Source organism: Melospiza melodia, chromosome 1, assembly GCF_035770615.1.
Source record: "Melospiza melodia melodia isolate bMelMel2 chromosome 1, bMelMel2.pri, whole genome shotgun sequence".
NCBI lineage: Eukaryota > Metazoa > Chordata > Aves > Passeriformes > Passerellidae > Melospiza > Melospiza melodia.
Window position 1 is genome coordinate 3,251,133 of NC_086194.1, and position 23,709 is coordinate 3,274,841.

The 23,709-nt window shown below is 41.3% G+C and overlaps 1 protein-coding gene across 1 annotated transcript in view; it reads right to left on the reverse strand.

Moving 5' to 3' along the window:
• The window catches only part of VIPR1 (vasoactive intestinal peptide receptor 1), a 123,075-nt gene that overhangs the window by 25,610 nt on the left and 73,756 nt on the right, over window positions 1-23,709 (reverse strand). Inside the window, exons 5-6 of the mRNA XM_063173501.1 lie at window positions 16,973-17,073; window positions 14,574-14,706 (exon numbers count right to left, since the gene is read on the reverse strand). Coding sequence (XP_063029571.1) covers window positions 14,574-14,706; window positions 16,973-17,073 — 234 coding nt within the window. The remainder of the gene's footprint in view (window positions 1-14,573; window positions 14,707-16,972; window positions 17,074-23,709) is intronic.

The window sequence follows — 23,709 nt, forward strand, 5'->3', positions numbered from 1 at the left end:
CATGAGTTTAAGTAGTATTGTGTAATTAGATAAAAAAATCTGCATTACAGACCATGAGTAGTTAGTTTTTAAGTTAAAAGTAAAAATAACTTGTGTCATTTCTTGATTAGACAATTTATACTTAAAAATGTCTTATAATAAAAAAGATACAGCTCCATTTTTAACTCATTAGAAATAAGTACTATTAAACTCACACTTTATGAGACTGTAATGTAAATAAGAACTAATAAACATCTGAGTCCAAACAAGAAATGCCATCTCACACATTTAATCCCAACCTTAACAAAAAAAACCCCAAAAAACCAAAACCAAGACCAAACAAAAAAAAAAAAAAAAAACAACAACAAAAGTAAAAAAATCCACATAGTGGTGCCCTGTGTTAGGAACAGCAGCACATTCCCACAAGAAAGAAATTTCCACCAAATTACCAGTGACCCTTGCTCTGGGTGTATCTTTGGGGTTGCTTTGTGCAGCACTTGAACTCCTTATGGAATGAATTCTGTGGTGAAAAGTCTACAAGAAGTTGCTCCTCTTTAGGATAAGAAGGACTGGGATATGTGTTTTTAAAATAAAGGGTAGGCAGGAGAAGCAGGGCAAGCACACAAAAGCATGCAGAGGTTTTATTGCTCTGGAAGGGGAGAGATTTGAAAAGGGAAGGTGAATTGTTTACCTTCAGGAAATGAATAATTAAACACAGTTACTTGCTGTGTGGAGATTTCACTGCAGCTCAGGTAATGGGAACAGTTCCCTTAGCAAATAAATAAATACAAACAGAAATTTCTGACACTTAAGGGCAATTTCTGACACTTGGCACCCACTGCATCATTACACATCCTCGAGGCTGGCTCAGCAATTGCCCTGCTGCTTTCAGTGGGTCTGCCTGAGTGACACCCTGCATTTTCTGAGGCAACAGTTTGCTCAATCTCTGGTTGGTGGCACTTCCCTGGTGTCCTGCATGTGTAGAATGTTTAATTTAGAGCAACAATTTTAATTTAGAGCACCAGTGACAAGACCCCATTTTCCCCTCTACTCCTCCCCTGCTGAAAGCAGTTGCTACGAAACACTGGTTAAAAGGAGAAGTGTGGAAAGAGTATTTTTCAATGCCACGTGTTTTGGGAGGAACTGTCCCCACCCCCAGGCCTAAACGCACCAGTGTTTGGCCCTGGGGACCTTGCTGGGCTCCTGATAACCATCTGGAAGGTAAACTCCCTCCCAACTCAGAATATTCTGTGCGTGACTTCAGGGGCTGCCAGGGAGGGAAGGTGGCACAGGGCTGGGCTGGCAAAGCTGGGGATGCAGCAACCTCATCCCAATGGCATCACTGTGGCATTCACATTTTCTGAAAAATCTTTTCACCCAGGATTCTTCTCCTGGGAAGCTTAGAAGCCTCAGAGAAAAAGGAAAACAATTCTTATCTCATTTGCTTCTCCTGTGTTGTGCTCCTTTGGAATGTGTTTGGAGATTGTTTACCCACAGGTGATTGTTCCATTGGATTCTGCTGGGAGTTGTTTTCACTCAATGGCCAATCAGGGCCAAGCTGTGTCAGGACTCTGGAGAGAGTCACGAGTTTTCATTATTATCTTTTTAGCATTGAGCAAATATCCTTTCTGTTTTCTTTAGTATAGTTTAGTATAGCATTCTTTAATATAATATAATATCATAAAATAATAAATTAGCCTTCTGAGAACATGGAGTCAGATTCATCATTCCTCCCTTTGTTGTGGATCCCAGCAAATACAACACATCCCCACACCCTTGGTTTCTCCCTGATATTGTGTGCACGTGGCTGTGTGACACTGCCACCCCTCCTTCCTTTTCCCCAAAGCTTGCTTGGTGTGTCTGCAGCCAGCAGGGATCTGTGTGTGAGTGAATTCCTTCATGGTTTCACTCTGTGGGTGTTTGGCCCTAATTCAGCAGCTCCCAGGTGAGACATTGCTGGAACCCAGGACATTCCTCTGGCTGCCCTGGAGGGCTCCAGACCCTGTCAGGGGGCTCAGAGCCCTTGGCACAGAGTCACAAACACCTGTGCCTTTGATTTTAGCCCATGGAAACAATCACCACCTTTGTGTGAGGAGTTACAAGCCACAAGAGTTTGAGTAGAATGATAGTGAATTTATCACAGGGTGAAAAAGTAGAATTTTGGGGATTTAGAATGGGGGTTCAAGAGGCAAGATGGAGGGATCTGGGTGTGTCCTGTCCTCCTTCTTGGCCTCCATCTTCTGCTGGGATGGTGACACTTCTGGATTGGTTTAGAGTAGAGACAGACTGTCTAACATAGGTGATAGGTATTGGAAAATTATTGTAAATAAAGTACAGGTAGGTTTTAGTATAAAAAGATAACACCACCCCAAGGGCGGTCAGTGTGCCATGAACTGACCTGCTGGACAGATCTCAGCAGGTCAGAGAAAAAATGTCATAGATAAGAGAAAATAAACAGCCTTGAAAAGCAAAGCCAAAGAACCTTGGTCATGGGGCTGGGAAAAAAAGACTTTTTAATACCTCAGGAGCCATTTCAAGCACACAAAACCCGGGAAGACACGAGGTTTGAGGGGGCAGATCTGATGCATCTCAACCACCTGCATGTAAAACAAGGATTTCCTTTGGGGACTGTGCACCAGGGGATCACTTCTGGATGGTTGCACTGAGCTCACGGCAGAGGCAGGAGCACAGCACGAGGGAAGGCTGCTCACAAGCAGTGCACGTGGTTTCTGCCCAGCAGGAAGGGAAAGGAAATCCCTCAGGAAGGGATTTCCAGCCTGACTTTGCAGAGCTATTGCTGCACAGAGAGAAAGCTGTGCTGAACTCAAGCTGTGGCAGCAGAAATTGCAGATCCAAAGCCATTCCCTCTTCTCCCAGCACTGGCAAACATCAATTTTGTGGCAGTCTCTGGCCCTAATTCCTCCCTTAAAGGGGTGGTGACTTGTCACAAAAGCTGAGGTGGATCATGGTTAGCAGTTGGATCTGATCATACCCTAGGTCTGTCCAACCTTAATAATTCTATAATTTAAATTAATTAATTTATTTTATTGTTTTATTTTTCCATGCACATGGGCAGCAGCTGAATTTTGGCAACTTCTTCTTCTCTTCCTGGGTAGCAGATAAATTCTTTACTCCTGGCTGAGGGATATTTGCTTACTTGAGCAGTTCCTACCATTCTTGGAATTTTTGGTTTTACCTGGAGAAAAGACCATTTTGTGCAGCATTTTGAGTGCATGGCAGTAATGCCTTGCAGCCAGGGATCCCGTGTGGCACTGGAAGACAGCTGGATGCACTGTCCTCTCCTTAAAATTAAATAATGACATTTTTCCACTGTCTGGGCTTGCTAGTGCTGCCAAAAGTGGGTAAGTTTAAAGCAGATTTCCATGAGAGGTGCAGTTTGATTGTTGATGATCCCATTGATCCTGTTTGACAGTGGCACATTTGGAAAACAGCCCTTCCTGGCTTTTGGAGACCTTATTCCATGCAGCACTTGGTAATGGGTCTCCACCTTCCTGATTGATTAAATTCAGCCTCAGAGAGGCTGGTTTAATGCTGGGGAATAAAATCCTCCTTTATGTAAGATTTCTTACCCTTTAGATGACAGGCACAGGGCAGAGATGAGCCATTACATCTCTAGAATTTATTTTTTTCCACAAAGAGCAGAGCTCACGATGTGTCACTGTTGAAAGACTAACATGGGCTATTTTTAGAGCAGACATTTTCAAGAGAAAAAGCTGAATTACATCACTGCTTTTGCTACTCTCTCTTCTCCCACAGGCTCATTTACAGATTATTTCCTTGCCTTTCCTCAGGGACCTTGCTGTGCTCGTGTCCACAGCAGATGTGGCAGTGAGATGGTTTTTCCCTTGGTTTTGTGGCTCCTCTCTTGTTCATCTCTTTAGAGCTGCATTAGGGATGTGTCATTTGCTTTTCCCATGAAAATCCTTCCCTTTCCACATGTGTTTCCAATGGCTGAACTCTGGGAAGGGTTCTGCCTCCAGCCAACAGGCACTGGGCTCTTGACTCCTCCTGACAAACTCTTGGAGCCCAACACTTTTGTGCTTCTCTGCAGATTCCTCACAGCCAATAAGAAAATTTAACTTTTAGTATTGTAAAAGAAAAGATTATTTCTATTGTAAAAAAAAAAAAAAAAAAAAAAAAAAGATGATTTGCTTGAGGATGGGGCCTGTCTTAGACCTGCTCAAGGGCTTTCAAGAGGAAGAACCAAAGAGAAGGGACACAAGGGTGGGGACAAGAAGGCTGAGAGACAACCCTGCCAGGCTTTTTCCTTGTGCCCATATTTTACTTTTGGATAATGTTAGCCCTGAGAAAAATATCTTTCTTTTCATTTTTTAGGTGAGTCAGCTGGTCACTACATCAGTTTTATGACCCACCTATAAAAATACAGTTCAGATGCTGGAGGCAGTAATTAGCTCAGAGCTGAATCTGCACTGAATATACATTTATCATCCTCCTCAGTGGCAGTAACTCATTCATAACTCCTGAAATTAGTCAGTCTGGACCAGCTGAGGAATTTATCAAGCTCAATAAGAACAGCTTAGTTGGACAGGAGTTGTTCTGAGTTTTTGAGGTACACACACATCCATGATCAACCTCCTGTGAATGCAACAAAACTCTATTAAAAAAGGCAATCAACTCCACAGAAATGCCAGCACAAGCCTCTCTTGCCTTCTTTAGCAGGGATAGGGCTTGTTGCAGGTTTAGGATTTGGGTTCAGGAAGGATTTAGACCACAGAAGTACAAAGGAGCACTTGAGTGATTGATACCCCACAATCTGCCACAGCTGGACTGGGAGCACTGGAGTCTCACAGCCCCAGTCACGAGAATCCCCATCCCCTGTACAGAATCATGGAATAGTTTGAGTTGGGAGGGACCTTTTAAAGGTCCCTGTATGGCCTGTCCTGTGTGTGGACACAACCCCTTTGCAGACCCCACATTCCTCCCTTGTACCCATAAACTCTGTGGCTTCCTGAGGTGTGGAAGGCTTGAGGCAGGGCACCAAGACTTCTTTAAGTCAGATTAAAGATATATTGAAGACATCCCATGCAATCCTGGTCAGTGACGCAGCTCCTGGCATTATTTATGGAGTTGGGACGGCGCATCCAGCAAAAATGTGGGCTCAGATTTGCCTCAATCCATCAGCCATGAAACCTTGAGACCTCAAAATGCTCCTTTAAGGTTCTTTGGTGCTGTAACCTGGACTACCACCAGCACTGCAGCAGGAAGAGATTTACACTGAGGTTCCTGCAGGTGTCTTCCACAGAAGACTGATAAAAACTCCTTTTCCCAGTGACAGATTTACCCAGCACTTTTGTTTTATGTTGCCCAGAAGACACAACCTGTGGAAGGGCTGCTGACTGATGGTGCTGCATTTGCACACACAGCAAAAGCTGATCTTCTCCCCAGCCTGGTCAAAGAGGATTCCTTGGCCTTATTTAAAAGCTTTTCATAGATCCCACTCATGACCTGGAAGATGGGACAGCACTGGGCAGGTATTGCCTGCTTTGGAGATGCTGAAATTAAGAATTTCCAGCACAGGGACTGGCCCAAGCCTACATGTCCATTACTATAGTTCCACTTCAGACACTCATAATCATAATTAAATTCAGGAATACATCGCTTTTGAGCTGTTACCACCTCACCCCTTCTGTTGAAACATCAACTTTAACCAAAGCATAATGAAATCTGTAATAATGATCCAGTAACCAAATAATTGCTCTGCTTGTAAGGCTACACATATGGTTAATTCCCCATCTCACTATAATGGCACTGGAATTAATATATGTGTGAAATTCCCAATAATTTTATACTCTAACTGCTCTGTCTATGGCTTAACATGGCCCACTAATTTCTGTGCATGGAGATGTCAGGATGGACTCAGTTTCCAAACAAGTTTTCAATTTTCAGAGGGGATTTTTTTCTGTTTTTAACTTAACTTTTAGTTCACAGAAGCAGAGAATCATTTGGTTTGGAAAAGACTTTCATTATCATAGAGTCCTATTGTAAGTCCAGCATGCCAAGGCCACCCCTAAACTGTGTCCTCGAGAGAGGGAAAGAGAAAGAAAAAGAAGAAAGAAAAAGAGAAATAAAAATAGAGAAAAAGAGAAAGAAAAAGAGAAATAAAAATAGAGAAAAAGAGAAAGATAAAAGAGAAAGAAAAACAAAAAGAGAAATAGAGAAATAGAGAAAGAAAGAAAGAAAGAAAGAAAGAAAGAAAGAAAGAAAGAAAGAAAGAAAGAAAGAAAGAAAGAAAGTAAAAGAAAAAGAGAAAAAGAAAAAGAAAAAGAAAAAGAAAATGAGAAAGAAAGAGAGAAAGAAAAAGAGAAAGAGAAAACAAGAAAGAAAAATAGAAAGAGAAAGAAAAAGAGAAAAAAGAGAAACAAAAAGAAGAAGAGAAAGAAGAAGAAAAAGAAAAAGAAACTAACTTATCCTAACTTAGGCTTAGCACACCCGACCCGTTGTGTAAGAACAGCAAAAAAGCAAATTAAAAACAAACAAGCTAGACTTCCTGGCAAAAAGCCATCACTTTAATTTCTTCCCTCAGTTTAATTGCAGTTGTAGACCAGGTTCAAACAGGTGGGCTATAAAAAAGCCCCACAAGTTTATGTTTGATAATCAAAGTGAATTGTCTTCAAAAACTCAAACGAGAAAATTCCTCCTAAATCAATTGGGTGCCTTTGACTCTTTCCCTCCCTATCACAGGCTGTGACAAGCAGGGAATTTCCAACAATAAATTGCTGCACTAGTGAGTGGTTCTGCAGCTTCTCCTAGGACAGAAATTTAGGATGCTAGGAACAATATCTGTGAATGAAGAAATGTGATTGAAGAAATTCTTAAAATGCCATCTTGACGGGAGCAAAGGGGCCCACGATGGACTCCACTGTGAAAGTCTCTGTGAAAGCAATTTATGATCTATCAGGACTTATGAAAAATAAAAGACCTTCATGGGAATAGTAATCTTATGTCTTGATGATGAACCTTTCAGAGGCTTCAACTCTAAGTGTAGAAATGCATTATTAACAGCACAGGCAGATCAATTTAACTGGATTCATGGCCAGTGCCTGCCTCAGGCACAGGAAAAAGGGGTCCCAAACCCACATTTTCCTGTTAATTTCCTGTTCTGCACCCATCGTGCCTTAGAAACATAATGCAAGAGCACTCTAAAGCCTTACCAGTGGCTAATTAATTCCATTTATCTTAACCTGCTTTCCTTCAGGTCACAACCCATTACATTTTCCCACACCCATCATTGCCCCGAGAGCATGCCCTGCAATTCTTGCCTCATGTCAGCTGTCACAGGGCAATTTATGAAGCCATTATAACCTGGATCTGTGTCTGGGCTCGTGGATTTGTTACCACTTCATAAAGCAGAGGTGCCATTCCCAGATGGACGAGCTGGGCTGTACAGCCTGACCCAGGCACACTCCCCTGCCTCAGCCAGGTAAGGCTTTCCTGCTCCCATCAAAACTCTGCAGCAATGGACACATCAGGAAGGAGCTTTTGGATCAGTTTCTATTTATTTCTCTTTCTATTTCTATTTCTATTTCTATTTCTATTTCTATTTCTATTTCTATTTCTATTTCTATTTCTATTTCTTTCCTTGGCCTCTTCCACCTGCAAGAAAGTTGGGCCATTGATGAATCTGCATGGAGCATTGTATTCCTTATTAGAGAATTATTTCTGCAGAAAGAGCTCAATCCAAAGTCATATGAAATCCAAAGTCATATGAAATCCAAAGTCCCAAGACTTAATTTAAAGTTAATTTAAACTTGGTTTTTCTCTGTACTTTCACCTCCTCGGTGCCAGCTGAAAATGGCAAGGCATTTATAGAAACAGAATCCCAGAATGTTTTGGGTTGGAAACCTTAAATATCAACCAGTGCCACCTCCTGCCATGGGCAGGGACACTTTTCACTGTCCGAGGGTGCTCCAAGCCTTGTCCAACCTGGCTTTGGACACTTCCAGGGATGAGGTGAGGATTTACAAGGAAATTACACGAGACAGCCTCTAATTCATGTGCAAAGCATGGCAGGGGCAGATCCTGCAGTGATTAAAATAAATTGAGTTGCACCAGTAAATTTTGTCTTGAAACAAATGGAGTTGCACCAGTGAATTTTGTATTAAAACAAATTGAGTTGCACTAGTGAGTTTTGAATTAAAATAAATGGAGTTGCACCTGTAAATTTTGTATTAAAATAAATGGAGTTGTACCACTTTACACTGATGAAAAATGTGGTGCACATGGCTGCTCTTCATGCCTTGCCCACTTCCCACGCAGGCTTCCTCAAATCCAAAACTGGATTCAGGAAGAAACTCTTTTGTCTGCTTTCCCTCACACAAGAAGCAACTTTAGCCCCGTGACTGTGATCCTCAAGGCTATTTAAGAATTTCTCTTTGCTGATTTTAACAGGGGTTATGTAACTGTCAGTCTTGAAGGACTCAGCCTATTTTGTCTCTCAGGAATTCCTGTTTGATTTTTGGGAGCTGTCTTACTTGTGAGTATTTCTGAGATGCTGATTAGCTCTGGCTGGCCTAACCTGGGTGTCAGATGACTCAGAGTTGAGTTCAGGTGTAAAAATAGAATTATTTTGGTAAATGGATGAACTGTGCCTGTTTTGTCAATCACAGGATAAAGGCACTCATGAGCACACCTGCAGTGGCAAACCAAGTCAACCACAAAGCAGCAACTAAAAAGAGAAGGCAATCAGGGTTTTAATAAAGCCCTTCCTCACCTTTTTCCTATTTTCCCTCTTTTTTGGTGTGTTGGTGGCAGCCCATGATGGTGGCACTGCTGTGTCCAGGATTACAGAATCACTTAAGTAAAGAAAATTCTTCCTCCAGAGCTCTGCCAGTCTGACCTTCATTCCTGGGTTAATTCCTTCTGCTTCCATTCCTGTTTTTTTCCTTCTGCCTACATTCCTGGGTTATTTCCTTCAGCCTCCATTCCTGTTTTTTTTCCTTCTGCCTTCATTCCTGTTTTTTTTCCTTCTGCCTTCATTCCTGTTTTTATTCCTTCTGCCTCCATTCCTGGAGTTTTTCTTCTGCCTCCATTCCTGGGTTGTTTCCTTCAGCCTCCATTCCTGTTTTTTTTTTTTTTTTTTTTTTTCCTTCTTCCTCCCTTCCTTCCCTCTCTTGCTTTGCATGATTTACAGTTCTCTAGGACTTGTTTGGGTTTTTTTTGTTTCGTTTTATTCTTTTTTTCCCTTCCTCTCTGTTTTGCTGTAAACCTTAGATTGTAGCAGTGATCATCAGATATCACACAAGGAAACAGCTGACTCTCTAATATTTGTTTTGCTTTAACACAAGTGCATAAAAAACCTTCTACAGTTCCATTTCTTCATCAGCCTGCATATCATGGTGCTCCCACATGGATCTGAGTGGGCCTCACTGCTGGAAATGAAAATGTATCTGTCCTCAACTTCCATAAATAAAATTCATTTAGGGGTCTGTAGCTGTTATCAGTTTGTCTTGAGGGAATTACAGTAAAAAAAAACCAATTTTTCACTCTGAAAATATGAGATATTCATGCAAATTCTCAACTGCTGAACTCCCACTCTCCTTTGCAAAGAATAATTTTTGTGCTGGAAATTTTTTTGTTTTACTGGAATAATACAAAAGGGACAAGATAAATGATGTGATGTCCCTTGGCTGAATCTCCAGCAAGGGCAAACTTACAAAGCTCAGAAAAAAATGTCAGCTTGAATTTAATCTGTGGAATCTGATCTTTGTTTACAGCAAACTGTTGGCTTTGTCTTCAGCAGGGCTGGAAATGTAAGTGGTTCATCATTATGATGCCATCCAGATATGACAGTAATGAAACTATATCAAAACCCATCCCTAAACCCACAAAAAAATTAAATAAAACAACGATTGAAGTGTTCAGTTCAATCCTTCTGCCACATTTGTTGTTTTGGCTGTTGTTTTCTACAGGGTGTACCCCAGGGAGAGAAGGAAAGGGGAAGATAAATTGTGGGAATGCCAAGAGGGAAGGGCACTAAAGCTAAGGAAATCAGGGAGAAAAACTGAAACTTCTAAGGAGGCCTCTTGAGTCTGGCAGGAAAACACAACCAAACCAAACCCAACCCAACCAAACCAAAATGGAAAAAACGAAGGCAAATCCAGACTGAAAAATGGTGCAATTTTCCCCACACAATGAACAATTTGCAGGTGTAAAAAAGCCACGTGCAGCAAGTTTCCCATCAGAAATGACCAATTAGTAAGACAGAACATGACCTGAGTGAGTCAAAACCAATACTGAGGAACTGAATTGAAGAATTTTTGAAGAACTCAGGGTGGGTGGTTCTACAGAGCCCTCTGAGCCTCATCATCTCCACATCCAAGTGCTTAAAGCCCCAGATGACAAACACACTCCAGCAGATGCCTGCTTTTAATCCGTTTAAGCCAACAGGATGATTCAGTTACACATAATTACAATTAAAAAGCTCCATAAGTACTTTATGAGAGAGAGGGAGCAAGTGAGTTTGGTCTCCTCATGGTACCTGGAGCAGAACGTGGTGTCTGTGGATGGCCCTCACACCCCTCTAGAAAATTCCCTGCAGGGTTTTGTTCCTTAAATTTTCCACATTCTTTCTGTGGAAAATCCCACAAAAATCCACTTTTGGAAGAGGTCATTCTAAGGATTCTCTGTTAATTTGGTGAGAGTTCTTCTCTATTTGACTTGTTATAGTATGTGTTGTGAATCTGTTAAGATTGTGTTGGTAATATATTTGCAGTCATAAGGTACTGGATAATAATAATATTATATTTAAAAATATAATATATAAAATACAAACATATAAAATATTTATAAATTTATGTATATAAATACATATAAATATATCTATATAAATATATAAAAATTATATATATAATTAAATCCATATGTAAATAGATATAAATATGTTTTTATATATATATAAATATATAATATGTAAAATATATAAAATATTATACCATTAATATAACATAATATAATATAATATAACATAATATAATATAATATAACATAATATAATATAATATAATATAATATAATATAATATAATATAATATAATATAATATAATATAATATAATATAATATAATATAATATAATATATTAATATAGACTATATTAATATATAATATATAATATATAATATATAATATATTATATATAATACAAAATATAAAATATATATTATATAATATATAATATATAGTATATAATATATTATATATTAATACATTATCTATTACATTATTAATATAATAATCATACAAAGTGTATTTCAATAGTAGGGAGAGCTTAAGCTACTCTAATTGTTTTTCTCAAGTCTTTAATTATGTCATATGTCAGTGGTACATATTTGGGATTTGTATTTTGTTTGCCATATTTTATTGGTATGGCTATTATTTGTGTGGATGTCATGTCAAAATCTCCTTCCTTTCGTGTTTTTTTTTCCTAATTTTTGCTTAATTGGTAGAATTTTGGATGTCTCTTGAAGAATCTTTTGTATTATTATCAGAGCTGGCTCTTGGAATACGAGGAAATGGGCGAATTCTCTGTTTTTATTCTGTAGGTTTGTGTCTTGCAAAGATGCAAAGGCTTTTCTTCAGGCATTGAGGGTGTATTTTCATTCCTTCATTCACTGTGCCTAGACACAAATCTAACAGACTGGGACACCTGGGAGGAGGAGAAGGAGTGAGGGACATTTACAAAGCCACCAGTGCTGAGTTCCCTTGGTGTGGGACAAGGGGCCTTGTGCAGGTTCTGGGTTTAAAGATCATTTAAACCTTCTCCATTTAGTCATAAAAACAAGCCCTGCTTGTCAGCTCAGGGTTTCTGACTAATGAAAACAGGTTGATTTTTTTCACCCAAACAGCAAGACTTTTCTTTCCCCCAGGAGAGAGTTTATCCATAAAGTAGGACCAAGGACCACACATCACTCTGCAAACATCACCCAGTGCTGGCTCACACCATCACTCAGTGATGCTCATCACATATATTTTATATTTTGGCTGCACTGGCCCTGAAATGCTTACAGCCACATTCTCAGGCACTGTGGCCCATAGAAATGCTCAATAAATTAATTTTTTGGGGTGTTTGTTCATGTTGAACTCAGTAGCAATCCAGTTCTTTTTGAGTTTATAGTGGTGGAGAGTTAAAACCACACCTGAAGTGTTCCAAACTAGGTAAAATGAAATAAAAATACAGTAAAGCCTATTAAGAAAAGGGGTTTTTATTACATATACATCTTTCTGTGTTGGAGTTTCTACTTGATTAAAGCATTGACACACTTGTTGGTGGAGAGTTTAATGTATTTTAGTGTGGCTGGAGCACAAAACATAATTTGAAGTCTTTTACTGCAGCAGGTAATATCAAATTGAGGACTTTGGTGCCTACATCAGAAATGCTGGGAGAGGTTTATATTCATTTGGATTTTATAGCCCTAAATCTGTTCTGTCCTTACCCTTTCATTCCCTAAAGGAACCGAGTGTGGTGTTTCTCTTCTAATGAAACACTTTTATTGCTTTGGGTTTGCCCTGTTCTAAACCAGAGTAGCAGTGAGAGCATTCAGCAAATTGTTTGCTCAAATCTCTCCCCAGACTGAAGGAGCTCAAGGCCACATCCATGACACACACAGCCTTCAGTGAATTGTGTACAAACATTACACACACAGCCTTCAGTGAATTGCGTATAAAATCCTGGCTATATGAATTAGCACCAGGTCTCCCAATTCAAGCTTTACCCTGCCAGTTTAAAGCACAAACTTAGCTCAAGCCAACCTAACCCAACCCAACCAACCCCACAGGAACACAGTGGATTTTACAACAATTTTTCCTAACAGATTAATGTTAGGAGAGGCATTTTGTGTCAGTGTTTTTAGACTGTGACCTAAAAATGTTGTCCAAGATGCTGGTTCAAGACTGCAAGGGGTATGCTCAGCCTAATGTGGTGGAGACAGGTTTGTCCCACATAATTTTATAACTGGTATTTATCATCCAGCCATTCACCTGAGCTGGCAATGAACTCAAAAATTTTCTGATGGGGAGAAACACAAAAATGTTGTAGCCATGGGGCACCCTGAAAGTGCAGGTATTCTGGATTCTGCAGGAAAATTCTGTATTTACACCCAGAAATGTTTCTGCATGGATGAGAAGCAAACACTGGATCCAGCAGAATCCAGGGCAAACTTCCACAGGGATGAGAGGCTGGTTCACACCCCATGGCCTGTCCTGGTATGACTCTTCTGCCAATTGGCATTGACAATTAATCTGTGGCAATTTATTCGAGTTTCCATGTCTTTCTACCCATTCATGGACCTTCAGAAGAAAATCCCATTCCAAGAATCCGGAGGGGATCACAGAGAGGAGGGAGCACACAGGGAAAGGAATCATGCTGCACACAGTTCTTGGGAAAAGCTGAGAGGAGGCTGCTCTGGGTTTCAAGGTCATTATAACAGCAGGGACAGGACTCAGGGTGAGGACACAGGAAAGCCAGCGAGCAAGGAAAAGAATGGGCAGATGGAAAAGAAACGAGAATCTTTTTATCTGGTGGTATGACATAAAAAACAGGTCCAGAGGTATCAGTATCAGCAAGCAGCTCATCTAATGCTTTGAATTTACTATGGAGAGTTCCTGGTTTTCCTTTTTTTTTTCCCCTGGAGAACTTCTGATCACATCTCTTCATTTTGGTGATTTCCATTTCCTGCCAAAATTTATTCATGACTGGTGTCCCCTGACGTCAGTGTGGCCTTTAGATAAACAGCCCTTCTCCCTCCCTAATGTTTGCTCCAGCTGATAACACTGAGTTTGAAAGGCAAAAAAATAACCCAGCTCCTTTATTCCCCTCATTTATCACCCCAGTAGGGAAATCTCACAGTTGCAGACAGCGAGCATGGGATACTGATTCAGATGAAAAATGGATGATGATGATGGTGTCTGCACAGAGATTTCCTGCCTGAAATCCTGCAGGGATCTGGTCACCTGAGCCCAGGGAACTATCCACGTGCAGGATCCTTCTCCCAAAGGATCGAACAGCATTCCAGACTCCAGGGAACAGATTAATTAGAGCCCACTGTCTGTGGGTGCACATAACACACACAGCTCATGTGGAAGTACTTATCCCATAGATAACTAAAATTTGTTATGGGAATTTGGATCTGACTCCCATCCTCATGGAAGAAAAAAGGTTTTATTGAGTCCCTAAACACTTTTGACCAGGATATCCAAGAAATTTGCATGTGGCTGGGAGATGGACACAGGACTGACAGGAGCCCCGCAGTCCTGTACAACCTCGTTGTGGGTTTGACCTGATAAAATCTTGAAGATTCAAAAACACCTCTAGGACCATCAAGTCTAACTTCAGAAAGGATTAGATATAAAATACAAATACAAACATTCTGGACTCTGATAATCAATTTATTCCTTCTCCATATAAGTCAAATGGCAGCAATCATGGATTTCTTTATCCTATGAGAAGAGGATATGAAATCTTCCCAAAGTACCACCTCACATGCATTTGCAAGGTAATTTTTGGTGCATTGCTTAAGAGGGGCAACAAAATGAGGTGGAAATTTCGAGGCTACTTACTGAACTCACAAAGCAGTGCTCAGACTCCCCACTTTCAAAAAGGATGACATCCTTGATGAAGACTGCGATGGCTCTCATGATGAAGGACATGAAGAGGTGCATGTGAATGTAATTTCGAGTACAGTGTAGTTTTCTGTTGGGAAGAAATGAAGCATTTCTGAATAGCAAATCTTCTCAAAAGCATTCTTTTTATATTTACACATTTCTTCTACTATGACATAGAGTTCCAATTAAACATTCGAAACCCTGAGACAGGCTCTGGTCTGATGAACATCACCACAAATCCACTTAAGCCTCTTTAATTCCACAGAATGTGGCAATCCATGTATCTGCAGCAGTACTGCTGCTTTTTCAATCCTCAGAAAAACAGGAAAAAATACAGGATGACAGAAAACAGGTCCATCCCCGTGCTCTCCACTGGAAAAGAAATGTTTTTGACTGTGCAGACTGTGCTCATGATAAAGGGCTTTTTTCTACAGAATGTTTCTGCTGCAATAATTCTTTTCAAAGTGAAATGTCTTTTCAAGCAGGCAAATAAATTCTTAGCATCTGTTCCCAGAATTAACACATATTACAGACTTTCTAGAATAATATGAACTATATTTTCACTTTAAAATTACTGGTTGTTAATGATACTGAGAACTACACCAGAGTTTTTCTATCCCTTGCCTGCTAATATTTTGAAGATGAATTCCAATCAAGTGGGAATTTTTTTAAAAGAGAATTTACACCAGCTAAAGTGAAAGGCCTGATAGTCTGGAAAAGGGTGCTTTGTAAGACACCAGAACCACACCAGACCTAACTCAGCAGCACAATGAAATGATCACCTCTTAATGAGCCAGTGGGCCCTGGCAGGGGTTGTTTCCATCATAATCTCTGATGATGGCAAAATAATGGGGCTGAACTGAGTCCTCTGTGCCTGCAGGCCAAGGCAAGTCAAGATAAGCTGGTTCCCACCAAGGAAAAACAGGATCCTCAATGGTTTCATCAGCCTGGCTGGCACTTTGTGCCTTGTGGAGGCTGTTGGTTGTGTCTGATTGACTCCTCCATTGTAAGAGCAGTGGAGAGAGCACTTGAGAAGTGATGAGTTCCTGAAGGGTGAGGCAAGCCTTGGTGTGAGTTACCCTTGAAAATGTGCTCTGTCTTACATGAGGAGATGGAACCTCATCCAAAGGGCTCTTCCATCCCAGCTTTTTGCTCATCTCTCTTTACATAAATTAATTTACAATAGGAGATGACATAGATGCAGACATCTTCATTGGAGGCACCCAAATTTAGATGCCTGAATCTATTGCAAAAAATAGAGAGCAAGAATTTATCCATTTGTTGCAGTGTGGGATTGCAACGCCACTTGGTGAGCTCCAGACTATCTGTCCATCCATCCATGGTCTCCTGGTCTCCTGCAGGCCCTGCATCCTATCTGCCACACTTGTGCCCATCTCAGGGACACCAGCAAGTTTAAATGGCCCTGGGTGTCTCTGTCTTGCCATAGAGTGACAGCAGGAAGTGTTTTTGGAAAAGATTTTGGGAGGAAACAGGGTGCCCAGAGAAACTGTGGATGTCCCATCCCTTGGAAGTGTCCAAGGCCAGGTTGGATGGAGCTTGGAGCAACCTGGGACAGTGGAAGGTGTCCCTGCTCATGGCAGGGGATGGAGTCAGATGATCATTAAGGTCCCTTCCAACCCAAACCATTCTGGGATTTTGTGATCCTGGATTTTTTGGATGCAATTTTGGATACCATTTTGAATTCCTACTTTAGGTAGAAATTCCCTGGTATCCATATACAGGACACTGTGGACTGTAACCTTTTAAGAGAGATCCATCATAGAGCAATCTGCCTTTGGTGAGATGAATCCCCTTAAATAATTGGATTTTTTTTACAACTCCCACACAAACGTCACAAATCACACACCAAAACACAGCCACACTGATGATGGAGGAACCTTCCTCCCTTATCCAAGACAGACTGACAGAAATCTTGGGCATCTTCCTGTAACACTCAAAACCTGCACAGCTGTCACCTTGTTCTTCCAAGTTCTTCTATGCCTTCTGATGCTACATTCTCGTAATGAAGATTCTCACGCACTTTTCCGTAAATTATTATTGTTTTACATTCTTTTCTGGAGGAGGAGAAATTTGATGGACTGCTGGTTTGCCCAGTGTCATTGGAGAGGTGGCACTTTCACCCTCCAATCCACAGTCACTTTTGAAAGTCTATAAATATTGGAGTCAGAAATTAAACTTCCCTTTCTTTTTTACCTTGGTGATTCCATCATGCGTGTCATTTTATTTCATGTCCTACAGCAACACAGCCTTATTTTGTGTCCTGTGCCCACACAGCCTGAAAATCACCAGCCTCTGAGCCCCTTCCCTGATTTTTTTTCTGCTGGTGGCCTTACCTGAAGAGACACAGGATGATCATGGCAGCTGTGAGGGCGATGAGGGACAGGGTGTGCCCGATGGTGTAGCCGGTCTTGACCGTGCCGTAGAACGCCGTTTGCTGGTGTGAAAGAAAGAAAACAGAGCTTTCAAAGAGGTCCAAAGAAATCCTAAACACAGCGTTACTGACTGCTGGGACAAGGAAATCATCATTCTCCTTTCTCTTAGAACACCTCCGACTCCTTCACCCTTTAAAATCCCATCCAGTAATGAATGTGGTGTGAGTGTGGAGAACTCATCTGGGTGCAGCAGGGCTTGGAACACTCCAAACCCAGGTTAAAATTACACAAGGGAAAGGTTCCTGCTGGAAGGAGGCTGCTTTGACACCTGCAGAGACAGCTCCAGCCTAAAACCTCGTGGAGCAGGAGTGGTCAATGCTCAGCTAAACAGTGCACGACACTGGGTCTGATGTGGTGAGAGCAGTGAAATTAATTTTATTATTATTCTGTCTGAGGACAGAACTTTCTGGGAAAATGGTTTGCGTTTTTGCTTTTGAGGGACTTACACCGTTGTTTAGGCAAGCAAAACGTTCTCACTGTTAACTCAGAAATATGTGTTAAGTGGGAAATTGGTTCATGGTTTTTCTCTTTGATAGCACACAGAGGGAATCTCTGAGCATGGCACAGCAAAGGGCTTGGATCCAACAGGGAATCCCAGTCTAAATAAAACGGGCAAATAAGTGCTCCAAAGCTCTCTAGCAACACTCTAAATCAATAGAATTTGATTTTCAGCTTGAAAAAAAAGAAGAAAAATTCAAGAGGTAAAATTATTTAGACATTTATAAATTTAAAAAAAAATCCAAGTTTTTATGAGAATCTGACTCTATTTATGGAAAATTTTATATTTTCCAGCTCTTGACTGACCCTCCTCTGCTCTTCTCGTCACCATCTTCTATAAACAACCCAAACAACCAAAACCATAAAGAGCAGGTTAGGCAGAAAATCTAAACCCAACCTTGTTTGGAGAAGTACTCTTCCATAACATCGAGGGTTGACATTTTTATGTGCTATTTTCCCAGGCTTGAACAAGTATTTGGTACTTTACAGAAGCAGGGAGGCTGGGATGAGTTTCAATCCTTTAGCATTTGCACAAGCCAGCTTGGAGAGGTGTTAAAACAAGATATTTTTCAGAGACAACACTGGTTATGTCTTTGACCACAGATCTCAGAGGTGATTTAAGCATCATGTCCTTCCAGGCACATCACTGAGAGCTTTGGGTCACTCTGAACAGATAATTCAAGGCTTTCAGGACAATTCATCTGCCTGGTCTTGCCCAGATAAAGCTCTGCAGGTGGGGCCTCACCTGAGGGGGGCAGAGGGGCAGAATGCCCCTGTGGAATCAGCCCAGGACACAATTGGATTTCTGAGCTACAGGTGCACATGGTCAGAGCGTGTTCAGCCTCTCATCCACCAGAACCCCCAAGATAAAATCTTCTTTCCAGCCTTCCTGGAGTCTCAAAGGCAGCTCTGACTTTTCTAATTAAAGCAGCTAACCTCCCTCACGTTTAATCTTTCTCTATTATCTCTATTTTTGATGGCACCAGGAGGTGCAGGACGAAGAGGCTGTCCCACACTTCATTTAGGAGAGCAAAGTAGCCCTTCTGCTTCTTAGAGTTATTCCCAGGAGCAAGTTATGCACAGAAGGTTCCTGGTGTTATTCAACAAGCAAATCCCTGCTTTCCCCTTCATATTTTATAGTGATTAATCCCTGTTGTGCAGAGAGGGATGGTTCTGCATGCAGCTTTAATGGAGGATGTGGGGTCATCTCTGCTCTGGAAACAGCACATAATGGCTTCTCACTCTTCACTGCACTTGCTAATGACAGTTGGTTCCTATTTCAGAGATATCAAAGCAGAGAATTTGACCCAAGATCATAAATGGAATTGAAATTTCACTCAGGGTCCAGATTATAAAATATTCTTATTAGGAAAGAAAGGGATGTAGATAAGTGGAGGCAATGCCTGCCAGGATGCCTGACTGTTTTACAGAATGAAATCAGGAAAATTCATCATTGTCTCTTTGACTTCTAAAAGCTTCTGCTTAATTTAACTGGAGTGTGATAATAACAATTATTCAGGGTAGGTGCTAAATTGAGATTAACTGAGATTTATTTTCCTTGGTTTCTATTCAGTAACCTCAACATTTGTCCCTTGGTTAAAAATGGGAAACATTTACAGTTTTGGGAGGAAAAAGAGAGAAATACTGATATGAAGTCTTTCAGGAGTCAAGTGTTTTGGGGTTCATGTCATTCAGCCCAAAGTCATCGGGGTTCTCTGGAGAGTAAATGAAAAGGAATTTCTTTGGAGAGAAATGTGGGCTAAACTGACCTCTGGAGGTTTCTCTATTTCACCATTTTCAGGACAAACCTGAACCATCAGAGACCTGGTGTTGGAACCCTGGATACTGAGAATTTTAGACTTTCTGTGTTGAAAGGCGCAGATCCTCAAGAGAACAATGCATTGACCTGAAGCTATAGAAAAAGCTTCCAAAATTGATTAATAACACAAAGATTGGGAGTGTGTAGCTTAAATAAAAGTGTGTGACATCACACAGTGGAACACTTAGAGTTTAAAGTTTTAGAATATAGTAATATATATAAGGCAAGATAGAAGTTTTAAAGCAGTAGCTAATCCTTCATCTTCACCTTCTTCTTCATGAGTTTAAGTAGTATTTTATAATTAGATAGAAAAGTCCACATTGCGGAACACAAGTAGTTATTAAGTTAAAAATAAAGATAATTTAATTTCTTAATGAGATAGTTTTTCCTTAAAAGACCTCATAGAGATAAACATGAAGCCATTTCGTAGCTTATTAGTGAAATACTGTAAAACTCACAACTTATAAGACTACAATAAAAATAAGAATTAATAAACATCTGAATCCAAAATACCATCCCTACATATTTAATCCCGACCCTGAACAAAGCAAAAAACCAAAATAAAACCACAAGAACCCTGGGGTGGCCCCTCTGAGCAGATGGAAGCACAGCAGGGAGAAGAGCATCACCTCTGACAGAGGAGCAGGATAACAGCCCCACTCCCCATTTGCTAATGCACCATTTCTAAAGGTCAGCTTGGAGAGGGGCTCATCATCCCTGCATGGACCCCAAGAGCAGCACTTTGGGGCCTCTATCATCTGCTGCTGTAGGCACTGCCAGAACTCACACACTGCCCTTATTTACTTTTCATTTTTTTATGTTGCTGTTTCTGACCTGAGACCAAAAGTTCATGAAGTTCTTAACTCCTGGAAGCTTATCAGCCTTTCCTAGACCTCATGTCCTGTACAGCCTGCTGGTTTTTTTTTCTCCTCCCTTTACTTCTTGCTCCCCAAACTCACTGCCAATTCAACAACAAGAAAACAAAAATCTATTCTTCTTCACAGGCTGCTGCTGCATGTTCACCCCCTCTTCAGCCACCTTTCACACAAATTGGAAGGAAAAAAAGCAAGAAAAACACGGTGGAAATCAAAGGAAAATAATTAAGAAAGAATTAAAAGAACACAATAGAAGTTCTCCTGGTAACACGGAACTCTGGCAACGCTGCAGGCTGTTGGGTGGCAGGAGCATGTCCCAGGAATTCCCAAATCCCCTGTGCAGCAGGAACACTCCAGGGTCTACTGCTGCTCAGAGTGACCCTGAGATGTGTCAGAAAGTCTCTTTTCCTGCCCAGCAGTCAAAGAAGGAGTCAGAGCTCTTCATTTCTCAGTCTCAAGGTTGTTTCTTGTGTCTTATCTATAAAATTCTTTCTCCTGTCCAGCCAAGGTCTGCTCAGCAGGTCAGTCAGAGGCACACCGGCCACCCCAGAGGTGTTGTTATCTTTTTATACTAAAAATTATGCGTACAATATTTACAATTACTTCCCAATACCTACCACCTACGTTAGACAGTGAGCTTCTACTCTAAACTGTCGCAGACATCTTTTATGGAAAATCCTTTCCTTAGGATTTTTCCTCCTGAGAAGCTGAGAGGCCTCAGGAACAAAATGTAAACATTGATTATCTGCTGCTGTGGAATGCAACAGGTGCATCTGTGATTGGTCTTGTGTGGTTGTTTCTAATTAATGGCCAATCACAGCCCAGCTGGCTTGGACAGAGAGCCCGAGCCACAAACCTTTGTTATCATTCTTTGCTATTCTATTCTTAGCCAGCCTTCTGATGAAATCCTTTCTTCTATTCTTTTAGTATAGTTTTAATGTAATGTATATCACAAAATAATAAACCAAGCCTTCTGAAACATGGAGTCAAATCCTTGTCTTCCCTCAACCTGAGACCCCTGTGAACACGGTCACACAAACCAATTTAAAAGTGCCAACATCACAGCAGAAGATGGAGGACAAGAAGAAGAAGGAGAAAGGCTGGACACGCCCAGATTCCTCCATCTTGCCCCCTGAACCCCCATTCTAAAAACCCCCAAAATCTAGTTTTTCTTGTAACAAATTCACTACCATTCTACTTAAACTGTCGTGGGCTTGTAATCCTTCATATAAGGTCGGCAATTGTTTTTTCCAAGGGCTCAGTCAAAGGCACAGGGTGTTGGGCTCTGTGCCAAGGTCTCTGAGCCCCCTGGGCAGGGGCTCGAGTCCTCCAAGGCAGCCAGAGGAGTTTCCTGGGTTCCTACAGGACACCAGCCAGAGCTCTGGGTGGGGGTCCTTGCACAGCAGAGCTGGAGCTGTGGTTTCTGCAGGCACACAGCTCAGCCTGAGGGAGGGACACTTGAGGACGTGAAGCGCTGGCTGACCCTGAGGCAGACTAAGGCTCTCTTCAGCACAGCCCTCAAGTTCTTTGTGCACCTCTGCCTTTGCTCTCTTCTGTTTCCTTTCCCACTCAGAGCTGGCTCAGATTCCCTGTTAACTCTTGGATTGCCTTGGCAATGTGTGGCCATGCACAGAGACCTCTCACCACATTGAGTCACAGACTCCCAGAATGGGTTGGGTTGGAAGGGACCTTAAAAATCATCTCACTCCACCCCTGCCATGGGCAGGGACACCTTCCACTGTCCCAGGCTGCTCCAAGCCCTCTCCAGCCTGGCCTTGGGCACTTCCCAGGATGGGACAGTCACAGCTGCTCTGGGGGCCTCACCATCCTCTCAGCGAGGAACTTCTCCCCAATTTCTCATCTAAACCTGCCCTCCTTCAGCTTAACACCATCCCTCCTTGTCCCATCACTCCATGCTCTTGTGAAAAATCCCTCTCCAGCCTTTTTTTAAGCCCCCTTTAAATACTGAAAACACATATTAATTAATTATTGAGATTCCTATGTCCAACATTCACTAACACTGAGGTATGTTTTAAACAGCAACAGAAAAAAAAAGCATGAGCAGAGGTTTAATATAAACACATTAAGCTATTATATAAAAACATAAATACTGCAACATGTGATTGCAGTGAAGTATAACTTTCCATGCATAAGCTTTTTCTTGTTGACTGTGGGACTGCTTCTGGTGATTAGTTTAGATTAGATGCTGAACTTTGAGTTAGGTGAGGTGAATCTTGCTTCTACCATTTGTTATCCTCTTTAGACTTTACCCTTCATGTCTCAGCATGCAGCAAACCAGTAACAAACTCCTTCCTGTGGAATGACAATACTCTGCAAAGCTAATTATACCCAGGTCAGTGATTGCTAATTTATACACAAATATCCCAGAGAACTTCTGGATTTTCTATCAAAATTTAGTAAAATTTCATGAAAATATGTGTTCTCTACAGTGATGTGCATATTTAGCTGTTTGGGATGTGCAGAGCAGCAAAAGATAATTTTTATCCTTTTAGAGTTTTTGATGATTATGTTGCCATAGAAAGATTGGAACCACCATATCTACTTAAGCATAAATATAAATATGGAGGGCTTGTTTCAAAGTACACTGTGGAAAATAAACACCTAAAGTTATGTGTGGGCATCATATGGACAATGATCTGATCTTCTCAGGTCCTGACATCCTGGAAATTTTGGATGCTCCATCCCTGGAAGTGTTCAAGGCCATGTTTGGAACAGCCTGGTCTAGTGGAAGGTGTCCCTGCCCGTGGCAGTGGGTGGATGGGATGATCCTGAAGTTCCTCTCCATCCCAAGCTGTGCAAACCCAGGGCACTGGGAATATTTCTGTGTCTGCTCTGGGCTGCCCTGACCCCCAGGGCAGCACTGACTCTGACCCTCATCCATGGAGAAAGTTTCCCAGACTCCAAGACAGACTGGAACCCACCAAAGTGTGCAACAGATTATAGAGAGCAGTGTGGGTGTGTCACTGGGTGAGAAATTGAGGGTTTGGGGTTTTTAGTGTGTTGTGGATGGCAGCAAGATGGAGGGCACAGGGTCTCATCCTGGGTTTCTTCTTCATGCTTCTTCTTCTTCCTTCTCCATGGGTTCGGGTGGCATTTTGTAATTGGGCAGAAAAGTCCCCATGGCAGCTCTGTGGGATCAGTTATTGGGTTAAAAGGGAAAATAATCCAGGTGTCAGCTCTTAATGGGATAGTTTAGTCTGAAAAGGCCTTGGAACAAGAGATTGTTGGCCATTTTGTGCCTTCTGATGAAAAGCTGCTGAACTCCCAGCAGTGAGACTGTTTTACTGATAAGAAATAATAAACACCTGAGTCTGAACATGAAATAACATCTCAAGTGCCTTCAATCCAGACCCAGAGAAACCCACACCTGGAACCACCAAACCATTCCATAATTCTATGAGTCTATGACATCAAAGGGAAGATAA